The sequence below is a fragment of the Aphanomyces invadans genome (genome assembly GCF_000520115.1).
Source record: "Aphanomyces invadans strain NJM9701 unplaced genomic scaffold supercont1.17, whole genome shotgun sequence".
NCBI lineage: Eukaryota > Oomycota > Saprolegniomycetes > Saprolegniales > Verrucalvaceae > Aphanomyces > Aphanomyces invadans.
The window spans coordinates 803,026-815,911 of record NW_008580162.1 but is presented as its reverse complement, the minus strand read 5'-3'; the positions used below and the strand labels follow the sequence as shown (position 1 = coordinate 815,911).

At 43.1% G+C, this 12,886-nt stretch overlaps 2 protein-coding genes across 2 annotated transcripts in view; both read right to left on the bottom strand.

The window, feature by feature from the left end:
* Window positions 1-10,651: 10,651 nt before the first annotated feature.
* Window positions 10,652-11,257, bottom strand: H310_08450 (hypothetical protein; the record flags this gene model as incomplete). The annotated part of the gene is made up of 1 exon (XM_008874180.1): window positions 10,652-11,257. The coding sequence occupies one exon, from the start codon at window positions 11,255-11,257 to the stop codon at window positions 10,652-10,654; it is 606 nt and encodes a 201-aa protein (XP_008872402.1).
* Window positions 11,258-11,266: 9 nt separating this feature from the next.
* Window positions 11,267-12,886, bottom strand: part of H310_08449 (hypothetical protein) — a gene marked incomplete at both ends in the record, with an annotated part of 3,037 nt that continues 1,417 nt past the window's right edge. The window contains one exon of the mRNA XM_008874179.1: window positions 11,267-11,359. Within this exon, the coding sequence (XP_008872401.1) occupies window positions 11,267-11,359 (93 nt within the window). The remainder of the gene's footprint in view (window positions 11,360-12,886) is intronic.

The window sequence follows — 12,886 nt, the reverse complement described above, 5'->3', positions numbered from 1 at the left end:
AGGGATTGTCAACTCTCTTTCTGTCCCATTCATGGTTCGCGCTCGATAAGATGATAAGGCTTAACAGTGAATATTTATGGATCCTAAAGGCTAACTCTGCACGCGATATGAAATTGATCGTCGCAGATTTCACTCTAGATGGTGTTACTATTGAGAAACTCATGAAAGCATATCACTTAGCGACTAAGGACAAGGGACAGGCTTTGATGCTTGATTCAGTGAACGGTCAGTTGAGGTTTAATTTTGATCGTGTAATTAATATCGATGAGTTGTAATATAAGCAACTGTAGTCTTACGAAATAATGAGCTCCCTGGTTGCTTTTGGTCGTCGCAACATTGTGAATGCAACGAACAATGTGTTGCGCTATGAATTGAGAAACAGCTCAGTGAACTTCAAAGATACAGAAGTTGCTCTCGCGAGCATTCAAATGTACAATAGCCAGTTTAACATCGATGCTAGCACCTATCGTAACAACACGTTCTCGATTATTATGCCCACTGTTGCGACTCAATCGGTGATATCGTTCACTCTACAAGATGGTTACTACAGCTATTCCGACCTCAACAACGCTATCCAGTTGAAAATGATTCAAGCTGGTGCCTATTTGGTAGACGCACAAGGAAATAATGTGTTCTTCATTAAAATTCAAAGCAATCCGACGTTCTACGCATGTCAAATCGATGTGGTTGGAGTACCGACTACGCTTCCTCCTGGGTTTACTCGTCCTGGATCCGGCTTGTACAGCTCCGGTGGTACTGGTTTATCTACAACGAGTGCTTTCACTCCGTTGTTTGTTGTTCCATCTAGTGAATTCGGTAATGTAATCGGGTTTAATCCAGCAAGTTATCCAGCAACTTGGACAACCACAGCACAGAGCTTTCTATCGACGAAATCACCACAGATTAACCCTGTGTCTGGTTACCTCGTTCGATGTAATCTGGTGAATAACGCATATAGTAATCCCCCTGACGTATTGACTTCTTTCACGACACAAGGTACGACTATTGGTCAGATGATCGATGTTAAATTCCCTGAGCTGAGCTGGCTTAGTGTTACTAACGCAGCAAGATCTTACATTGAGTTGATCATAACAGATTTCAACGGTAATCCGGTCTATTTCCGAGATCCTAATGTGAGTATTCAATTGCTACTCCGTTCTAACAAACAGACAGAAAAAAAGAACGACAAGTAATCTTGTAGACGGTAGATGTACGTCATCAATATCTTTTTTTTTGTTTATAACAGCTTCCGAAGGAAGCATGACCGCAACTCGTTGCGAGTCAATATCTAACTCAATCGAAATGATGCACCTGCTACCCTTCCCTTACGACGAGCACGCAACGCAGCCATATGAGCTTTTGCTTCTGGTGAACCTTTTTGAAGACCCTTCCCTGTGATAGAACGAGCCAGAGAGCGACCAGCGTTAGCCACGTCGTCTCCAACGATTGGTTTAGCTACATTAGCTACGATGTCAAGCAACGGTGTCGCATTGTTCTTTAGAAAGTTCCAAACACCAGAGAAGAACGATCCACCTTGGAGGTGGTCAATATCATGCTGAATTTCACCATGAGTAATGTCTAGGCGACAACCCCTGTTACCTGCTTTCTGTGCCGCCTTCACTTTAGCGGCATTAGCTGGATGAAGAACAATCTGATGATCGTTCCCATTAAGCTCATCAGCAGACAGTGTCAAGGACTTACCTTTAACAGCCTTCTCAAGCTTGCTCTTCCCAATGTTACCCACTCGACAAATGACGTAGCCTTCTGCGGTCTTTACCATTTTTGCAATCTATTGCTATAGTTAAGTCACATACTTTATCTGTCAGAATTAAAATAATTATGGACAGAGTCCATTGCAACCGTTGGTTGCTCTTAAAGAGCGAACGTCGGAGGTTTTTTGTGACGCTTCGAGAGACTCGTTGAGAAGCTCTTGATAGCACGTTGTACACCGACAGCTACACTTGCACCAGCCTTCTTCCGATCAATCAAGAGTTTATCCATTGTCTCGATGAGTTTGTCTTCATTAGCTTGAGCATCTTTTTCGTACTCGACTTTCACGTTATTGTGATGTCGCTTCAGTGGGTTTCGTTTATTGATACGCATCTTTTATACTACAAGAGACAAATAATTCCGATACGTATTGAAATCAATTCCATCGTGTTTAAACAGATACGAACTCAACGTGACCAACTCATCCATGTTCTTCTTATTCCGATTCCCCAGCTTGATCTCTCCTACTAGCTTATCAAGTTCAGCTTGATATTTAATGTTTAAATCGTTATCATAGGGATTACTAAGCTGCTTAGGAAGCATACGATACGCTTTAGTGACTTGCATGAGATCGTAGTTGACCTTTTGATCATTGTTAGTCATTTGATTGTACTGATCCATATCGAATTTCTTACCCTCCAAAGTCATCGAGCGAACCATGTTAGCGACATCCACACTAATCGGGAGCTTCTTAGCATAAGAGCTCCCAGATCGATACTTCAGCACAAGATCATTATTAGCGAGACTCTTGAGATGCACATACTTGTCGCCGAGTGGTCGATACAACCAGTCTTTCTGCAAGCAATGATGAACATCGTTCCCACTTCCAGTGAGACCTCGCCCTGTTAGCTTTCGTTCAGTACGAGCTCGCGGTGGAGGATTACGGATACCCACTCCTTTGAATGGCACTCCAAATCTAACCAAACCTGACGGAAGACCCTTACCCTCAATTGAGTCCCCACTCGAAGATGGAGCCTTCAATCGACTACGAGGCGCCATGCTAAGTGTTGTTCCTGTCACATCTGACCGAGCATCCATGAATTCATTAACGCTGCTTACATCTGAGAGAGCGTCACTGGGGATGGCAAGAGCGTTAGATCTAACACCGCAACTACGTAGGATATCATCGAATTGAGCCAATGTGTTCCCATAACTGTTTCGGTTGAAGAAAGTGTGTTTTTCTTGTGGTCGGTATGGTTGCTCGTTCTTTCGGTAACGGAGTCGACCAATCGTCCTCGGTTTCTCCGTTTCAAAGTATAGATCATTATCAGGGACCCCATCAGTACGGATAGGATGGTACTTTTTGTTCCCATCTGCTAGTAGGATCTCAGGATAATCCATAAACAGTTGTTTAATCGTCTTCTCCATCAATTCGAACCGTTGTAGAGGTGTTGGTCCGACGTCCTCAGAAGCAACGCTCGAATTAGTGTTTGAGCTCACAGAGTCTTTACGGCTAGCCGTTCTACGGGAACCGTCGCTATTATAATAGATATGACCCTCTGGATCGACATAGTTACCGAGGATGTTACCCTTTGAATCTCGAGGGACTCGAATAGATCCGACACTAGATTCCGATGGAATGAGACTCGATTGACTTCGCGGAATCTGCTGACTCAAGAAATAATCGAGATCGATGTTACTCGCTGGAGAAGCAGCTGACCAGTTAGATTGAACACTCATATCCGACGATGTGCTGTTACGACGTGATAGAGGGTTAGACCCCAGAGGGGGCGTCCCTGTCTGTGTACCCATCGTAAACGTTTGCGGAGTCAATAATTTGATCTTGCTTTGATTCAACGGGTCATTACTGAAGATAGCATTCTGATACGCTTGCTTCTTGAGTTCCTCATTGAGTAGATCAGTAGCGATGTCATCATGAAACTGAGCTAGATTCTTCTTTCGGTCACTAATCGATTTGAATGACGGAAACATGATTTGTTGTTATACATGACCTGCATATAACTCATTCATAAAAAAATTAATTGACAAGCCTATAGCTTTCGAAGAAAGCATGCCACCTCCGCTGGCTATCACTTGACAACGTGCACAAGAATATTGCGTTTTAATCTAAGTTCATGGAATTCAGTTGATCTCTTCTCAAAATCAACCTCATCTTGTTCGTATTTTAATTTCATAGCCTCATACCTTTGAATAAAACGATAGCAGTCGGCATCGGGTTGCAACTCATTTATCGTTTCATTAGCCTTAGCCAATTCTCGTCTGAGATCTTCAATCTCAATCGAGGATGCGTTTTTAAGCGCCTTATATTGCTCTTTGAGCTCGTCATATGAATCAGTCAACTCATTATGTTCCTTCCGGAGGTGACGCAGAATGATCAAGTTCACATCATCCGATGAAGATATAGGTTTGATATTTGACTTTTGAGACTTCATCCGTTTCGACATATCATTCATTTCTGATTCTAATAGTTCATTGAGACTGGTCAACCGATGAATGTCTCGCTCTTGAGACTCATTATGAATCTCTAGCATTATGACTTCCGCTTGATGCTTCTCTTCCATACGTTTCAAATCGATTTCATAGTTCGCGATGTGAGAGACGCAATATCGTCCATCACATCGTCTAAGGCATCGTTGACCTATTTTGGTCATTGCATTGCATTGAGTTTTCACACCTGACATCAGGCGTGAGATCTTCAATTGTTTTTATACTATTAGATTTATAGATCAAATTGACGTCCAGTAATTATTCTCTAATTGCGATGGCTTTGATTTGTTGAAGATGCGAATGTTACTTTGAGGTTCCCAAGTCTTGTCACCGTCCTGCCATTCGACATAGTATTTGTATTTACCGTTCTTGAGTTTCTCATGATCAATGATACGCTTAGCTTCGAAAATATCATTTGCTTTACCTAGGACGTTTGTGACCTTTGATTGGACTAGTTTCAAATCATTCACTGGCTTGTATAGCACATGGTTGTTCTTAGATCGAAGATGCATCTTCAAGCCATCCAATCCAACCACTTCATAGACTGATTTAGAATACTTCAATCCTTCCTTGTCAAACTTCCCAGATGACAGCTTGTAACGAACCATATACCCTATCGGTATACCAGATTCTACCTCTTTAGCTACCTTTTGATTGTGATCAACCTCAGCATAGATGACTTTTCCCTCCATCGAACTTGGTGTTACTTTAATCGACGAATGAGTTGTATTGTTGTAGTTCGAAATAGCGTCATCGAGATGTCTTTGTGTGAGTTTCTTAAATATCTTCATATCATGCATCTTCGTTAGTCGAGCCTTTATGGTTCTAATGAATCGATCAATCTTTCCAAGTACTGTGTGATCTCCAGGAGCTGCATTAGCGTGGTTGATGTCATTCTTTGATAGTAGATCTTCTACTCGCTTGTTTACGAATTCTGAACCATTGTCTGACATCAATGCAGTGACTTTGTGATCTGAAATGAATCCGTCCATTGCCTTTTGAATAGTTGTAGCTTGCTTGTTTGGGAGTAGCTTGGCATAACCAATTCGGCTGTTGATGTTCACAGCAATCAAGATAGGCATCTTATCCCAGAATGCTAGATCAATTTGCCATTCGTTAGGGTTGTTTGATGTGATATTGAAATCAGGAAATCTCTTCGTTTGTGATTCGTGTTGCTGAATTGAATCTTGCGTCTTGTACCATTCTCGAACCTGTTTTAGAGTTACTTGTTTGTTTAGTGCCTTGGCTTTCTTGTAGAGAGCATTTGAATTGATGAAACCTATTTTAGGGTCATAATAGAGTTTATAGAGAAGTGAGTCCATAGTATATGTGAGCAAAAAAAACTTATTGGATGAACTTACATTTTTACTTTGTGGCACCTCTGGTGCCGATTACTTGAACGATACTCGTCGCTTGAACTTCAAGCGCTTCGTTACTCTTTGTGTTTTAGTGTTGATATCAATTGAACAGGCTTCAGCGAGATCAAACTCAATCTCTTCGCCATTGTAAAGCTTCATGTACGTTTCATATGTTTCGTGAGATAGTAGCTTCCCAGGAATACCCTTCATACGGATATGATGCCCCTCAACATCATTACCTGTGCAAACGAGTACATCCAAGTAAGATTTCTTACCAAGGAAGATCGATTCTTTGGCATAGACTTCACCCTTCGATCCCTTCAAATCGAAATCAGTATGAAACTGTCCCATTTGATTACCAATCAACTCTCGTCCATATTTGATACGAAAAGCGTCTGCCAATTTTGAAATAGCATCTCGATCGATATGCATGCTGTCTGTATCCTGATACCAAATATCCAATCCCAAATCTTCTGCCAAGCACATTACTTCATTCATGATATGCTTGGAAGCATCCAGAATCTGAACTCCGAGATGAGCGGGTGAGAAATGCTCATAGAGGTACTTATGCTGCTCAAACAATGCAAGATCATCTGAGATAGGAGTTCTAGAGATCAATTTGTGAATGTTGTTTTGAGTATGACGTTTGATCTTATCAGCACCCTTAACGAGTAGCTTCTCTTTGACGATTGGTTTCTGTATCAACTTACCATATGCAGAGTTCAATAGAAGTTTGATTCCGTTTTGGAGAGGATTACCTTCAGCTTTCAATCGGAGTCGCTCATTGAATAGATCCTTAACGGTTTTCACAATCTGTGTGTTGAATCCTTCATTCCAATAAACGCCTTCGATGGTTTCATACCCAACATCCTGGAACATCAAAATGTCTTCAAGAGCTTGTTTCCCCATGACCATTTCTTGACCGATGATATCGTTCGTGAAATTACGACTACCATCTTTCTGAACTGAGAGAAGGGGAAATGCGCGATGCTTTCCAACTGAAGTAAAGCGTACTCGAGCAATGTAATAATCAGCGTCACTTGGAATAGCTTTCCTAAATAGCTTAGCTTTGCCTTTCACATAGCCTTTGAGAATGCTTTGTCCACTTGGATAGAGACTGACTGCGTCGAAGTCACTGAGTTCATGCTTGATGTGATACTTTTTGTTCTCTTTTGTCATAACTCGGCCTCCGACAATGGCTTGTCTAATGAATCCGAGAACAACACCATTCTCTGCAAAGCATCTATCGAAACAGCCTTCGTTATGTTGAATCGCATATGCGACGGATGGCATTGACATGAAACGATAAACATCGATCTTGAAACGATCAATGAACATAGTACGGAAAGCTTCAAAGCATGCATGGAGAACGTCAACGTCCCGGTTGCAATAATGTATTGCGTACTTTTGAACGTCAAGCGTCTTACAGACGCCTAGAGCCTGCTCTGCAGGACTATCAAGGAAACCTTCATTGCACCCACGGCTGGCGTCGTCGGCGGCAGATGTGATAGCACCAATCTTGGCGGCATTTGCAATCATAGCATCCTTGTCCTCGAAGGTATCCAAATACTCCAACGACCAAAGAGATTGAAAGTTGCTCTCATTGATTAGATCATGTGGAAATGACTCCTTCTCGAGTTGAAGACCCTTGCTAGCATCCTTGAACATAGATGGGAGATCAGCTAGTTTGCTATTGATGAAACTCATCGTATCCTTGATAACCAATTCGGAGCCCTTGTAAAAGCAATGAGCTTGCTTAAGCTTCGTACCGGATTCAATCATGTTGCATTTCGATGAGAAGCTAGTGACATGCTTGATTAGGAAACGTACATCAAAACCAGCATTGTGAGCCCACAAGAGATTGTGGCTCTTCTCAGGAATAGCATCCAAGAATCTTTGTGCGCAGTCAAAGCCATAGAAATGTTGTGTTTCACCAGTCGAGTGTAACTTGCGGAACTTATACTTGAGAATCTTGAATGAGACACAATAGGGGACGTGCTCATTGTCTTTTACGAGTGTCTCAAAATCAAAGTAAATGACGTTGAAATTGTTAATCTCCTCGTATTTCTCTGTAAAACGATTCTTTACTTGATTAAAGGGTGATTGACCATATTTCATATTGTCTTTAACTTGACCAATTTCACAAAATGATTTATCATCAAAATCATCTTCATCGAGTGAATCAACCTTTTGATAATCATTATTCAACAACATAGGGACATTGTTTTGAGTGATTGGGGTTAGTAGCTGCTCACGATTGCGATAAAGATGAGAAATTACATCATAGCTGTCGAGAAAGCTAATGCGTTTGGAATTAAAGCTCGGCTTTCCATGATCAAGGATAAAATCGGTTCTTCCTGTATCATTAACAATATCTGGATTGTTGAGTGCAGTCAATGTAATTTGGGTAGGCTTGATCGCGAAAACATGCTTGGGAGTGACACCGAGATGATAAATGTTCTTTTTACCCATGGGAGGGTTCTTGCTTTTACCGTTAGGGCCATAATAAGCAATGTTGCTATCTTTTTGTGTTTCCTTTTCACGATATGTTTTTACAACCAAATTGATTTTGAATTGTTTCGCGATCTTCTCAAACAAATGACTTGTCACACCAGAATGGAACATAACCTGCTTGATTTTGTTGACTGTTACTTTTGACACCCCAGCTTGTTCAAGAGCATAAAATAAGCATGGAATTTCCGACTCTTCCGGAAGTTTATCTTCCTCAATACTAGATTCTGCGTATACTTGAAATTCCTCAAGATTATAGTCAGCCTTCGTCAAATTTCGAAAGAAATTTTTACGAGCCGATCTAGAGCGTTTGGGGCTATCGATCCATTCAATAGTAACCATTGTTGTTGGGAAAATATCGAGATCAACATCTGCGCCAGAAGAGTATTGATTCTCTTCATTGATATACAAATTCTCTACATTAACCATATGGCTATCGAGATGATACGATCGAAGAACAGATTTGTCGTCATCAAGAAATTGAAAAAAAAGGCTTTTGTCCGCAGGTGCAACGATGTTAGGACGAATGCGCTTGAATTGTTCCAACAAGATCGTCATTGGTTGGAAGTTGTTCACTGCTTTGAGAGCCTTGAGATCATTTAATTGCGACTTGGCGATGTTTCTACGAACAATGGAAGCAATCTTAGTTGCAGCATTGTCCTTGTTATGATTGAAAATTCTTTCCATGTCTTCTGTGGACATTCGCCAATTAATTGGGAGTCCTTGTTGCTTGGCGCGTTGATAGAGATCACGGCGATGCTTTAGCGCGTTTGTGAGGTTGCTGGAGAGTGCCATGCTGGAGTCTTGGAATAAAATCTAATCCGAGTATATACAATATAAGATTTTTTTATCAGAATAGAACTAAAAATTTAGAATTCTGAGAGGTCTGCAAATATATGTATATTGATCTGAACAAAAAAAGTAGATTTTGTTTTTAAAGAGTAAATTCGAAATGCTTACCGATGCGTCGCAGCACTTTACATTCTTGATAATATCGATTGTAAAGCTTATTACGCTCCGTTATGTACTCTCGATTCTTGTTGATGTACCGCTTATTAATTTCGGATCGTGATAGCTTGACGAAGTTTGGGTCTAATCGCTTTGGCATTATTATAAAATCTTTTTAGATTATACTATAGAAGATTTTATATCAAGAGGAGGCGATTTTATTTTTCAAAGATTCTAATGATCTGAGAGCCAATGTTTTATTTCATTTATGATTTTAAGTAATAGCTTGTTGTGCTTTTTGTTTGAGATGGGGTTGAAGCTAACCTGTTTATTAATACATTTGAGCTTATTGATCCATAGTGTTTCATAGACACGAAGGTGTTGACTGTCAACTACTTCATATGACTTAACCAATTCAATCTTAAATTCACTAATTCCATGTTCTCTCATGTAAGGATATATTGAACCATTAAGTTTTGCTTTGCTGGAAGTTTTATGTTGTTGAAATCGGTTTTCAATGGTGTTCATCGTCATGCCAATATAAACAATTGGAAGTTCTTTATGAACAATCTTGTAGATGTGTTCAATTAATTTCATGATTTCTTAAAATCTAATTGTTGCTTTATATACTAAAATTTTTAGATCAGAATGATTGAGTTTATTGAATCCATTTGAAATCGGCAAAGGTTCTCATTAGCCATTCATAATAGTTTGGATCAGTCAATCGGACTTTCTTGAACGTGAAGTCTTTATATTTTCCGAATGGTACGCAGATTTTATCTTTGAACGCTTCTTGGATGTATTGTCTGATATTTGGATCGACAAAGGAAGCCTTTGCGGACATAAGGTATTGTATGTAACGCTGGTCGATGTCGAAAACTTCGTCGAGTGATTTTCCAACGTGCTTTCCAAACGTAAGTTCCATAATTTTAATTTCAGATTTATACTTTCAGCTCGAAAAAGAATTTCAAGAAAATTAAATTAATTCGATGAAAAAGCGAGTACTAGTACACGTTAACAGAATATGCGACATTTCATGTTGGACTTGATTTGTTATAACGATTTTTCGGCTCGATAGAATCGTCCGTTTATTGCTGCTATCGTACGCGTCTTGTCGGGCTGGCTTGTCGTAGCCAGCAGCGAACAATCGTCAAGCACGACCGTTTCTTGCGCTCCCCAACTGTGCCACCGCTGCAGCGACAGGGACTTGATGTGCTGCTGAAGAATTTCGACGTGCATGGCGAGACTGTTGTCCTTGACTTTTTACTGGCACGCGGTCGTCAGGCCAAGCCATTGCCTCGACGCCCAAGCATTCCATTCAGGTTGCCACTTGCTACTGCTTTCCAATGAAATGCCACCAGGGCATTTTGTTTTTGGTGTCGTCAATGTGGCTGGAAGACATGCTTTGTTGCCAACTTGCTCACCTGCTTTGCGGTTCCGTTCTTCGAGTAGATTTATCAATTTAGCGGACATTGCGAACCTGACGTGAGGGTTCCTCAATTGGTATTTCGCAGCATTAATATTGAACGCCATGGAAATAAGACAGTAGCTTTCGCTGGAAATGTCATTATCGCTTGATTGATGCACGCGTTCAAGACGGTCTTCGAAGGATAGAACTATCCCCACAAGCTATTCTGAAGTGGCGGCATGGCTCTGTCAAGAGTAATCGAGCGAGGCCGCGGCAAGTAGACGTATGCGATCGGCAGTGCATTTGGTCCTCCAACGGCAATGATGCGCTGGATCCACGGGTTGAAGTCGAGACTCCGCAGCATACATACCACATGATGGCTCTGCATCAACGAGCATGGAAGACACGTGGTGTCGAGACGAGGAGGAGCTTCTTGGATCCTTGCATAATCGAGCACGGCTTCCTTGAAGTTCTGCAACGTCAACGCCGCAGGAAGACCAAGTGGATCAGGTGGTAGTGGCGCAACTCCTGGTGCATTTGCTTGCTCTTGAGCATCCCGGATAGCTTCAACAAAGACCTCCACGTTTTGCCATCCAAATATCACGGGCGGGTTGTCTTCCACGTGAACAGATAGTTGCTTGATCGTGTCGTAGAGGTGCTCCTCTCCATTCGCCTTCAACACATCTTCGAGTAGAGCAGTATTCTTCGTGGCATCGATCGCGCTAGACACTTGTTCACCCCGCAACGTGCCCGAAGCAACAGGCGCATTCACGTTCATCTTCGTTCTCTTCTTCTTGCTCTTCTTTGGTGCCATCTTGAGGGTTTAGAGGTGGGTGAAAGTGGGGAAAAATGGGATTTTGGGAAATTGGAGCTTGTGGGGGGTTTGTTGCGGGTGAACGGAGGTTCTGTGCAGACTCTACCCACGAACACCCTTTTAGCACTTCTACTGTGGCGTACGGTGGTGGATCGCACGGATTGACTTGTCGATGTGGCATCTGCACGCCTAGCAGCCTTGACTCGGACGACATGGCATCGAAGCTTCCTGAGTGGGTCGCTTCTCGCCAGGGTACAGCGCGCCGACGTCGTTTCGGTCCCTTTTCGACGCTTTGGAGGGATTCTATTGCTGGACCCAGCGTCGATCTGGTCGTCTTTCCCGTGCATGGTCTCGGGGGGGTTGGATTTCGACGACGAACAACCGCTGGCGCAGCCTTTCTTGGCTGGCTTGTTTGAGTGCTTTGAAGCTTGGTTCGAGGGCCAAGCTTCCAAGGACGACTCGACGGCCATGTGGGCTCTATGAGATGAACGTTTTGCTTGTTTCGTGCAAGAGAACATTCTGCATGCAACGATGACGCCGTCCGAGAATTCGCGGACGTCAGGGTGGCTCGCTTGCAACGCCCGCACGAACCGATCGCGTTTGCGGCGTAGGTATTGCCGACACACAAACTTGTAGATGCAGTGGCATGCTCGGTCGACTTCCTGCAGCGAAGGCCTACAATGCTTCAGTGTTTTAGTCAATGCAAAGTTTACAAGAGCCGAGAAGGGCAGTGGTGCGCGATCGTTCTCGCTTGGTACAGCATCTGCGGCTACTTACCGATGGCGACCCGTGGTCGAAATTCCGCGGTCATTGCCATCGTTCCGCATTCGCACAACCGACAGTGCAGGACCGCAAGGCGCCCGGACCGACTCCCATGCGACAACTGATCTTGTGTGGTCCAGCAGCCTATATGTTTCTGCTTCGAGTGCTTGCAACGACCTTTGCTTGAAGCCAGGGCTTCGATAGATCATTGTCGCAACGGGGTCGTCGGTCGGTTCATCCAGCAACCGGGCAGTACTTATGACATTTTTCATGGCGACGGGTGGGCTCGTTACGCGCTTGACTGTGGCGGACTGCGGTCGCTTTCGCGATGCCTTGGGGACTGCTGCGACGGGTGAGCGCTCGCGTGGTGTCTTGGACATTGAAAACAAGACTCCTTGGGCATCCATGAATTCGTCACAAAACAGTGGCTGGTACGCAAACAGCGTGTCACCGTCGTTTGGGGATGATGTGCACCGTTGTGGTGGCTTGGGATGCGATCGAAGCGCGCGAGGGTCGTAGGGATTCATGTGCTTGTCTCTCTTGGAATTGTGGAAATCTAACACGTGGGTGGCGCCTTGCAGCGACGCTGTGGCGGTGGACGTCCTCGACTCTGTCGGTTTGTGCCATCGATGGGCAATAAACGCGCTTGCTTCGACTACAGGATCCATCGTCGCGGCCCACCCATGTCGTCCTTGCTCAATGCGGTTACCATGGACGGTTACTAGTCAGATATTCGTGTTGATGATTGGCTAAAAAGAATTTTCAATTTCATCCAATCAATGAATGGAAGGAGGACATTTCAAAAAGCGCCGACGGATGGGCGAATCCGTCCATGTTGAAGCGCGGCTCACATGCGGGTACTTCCAT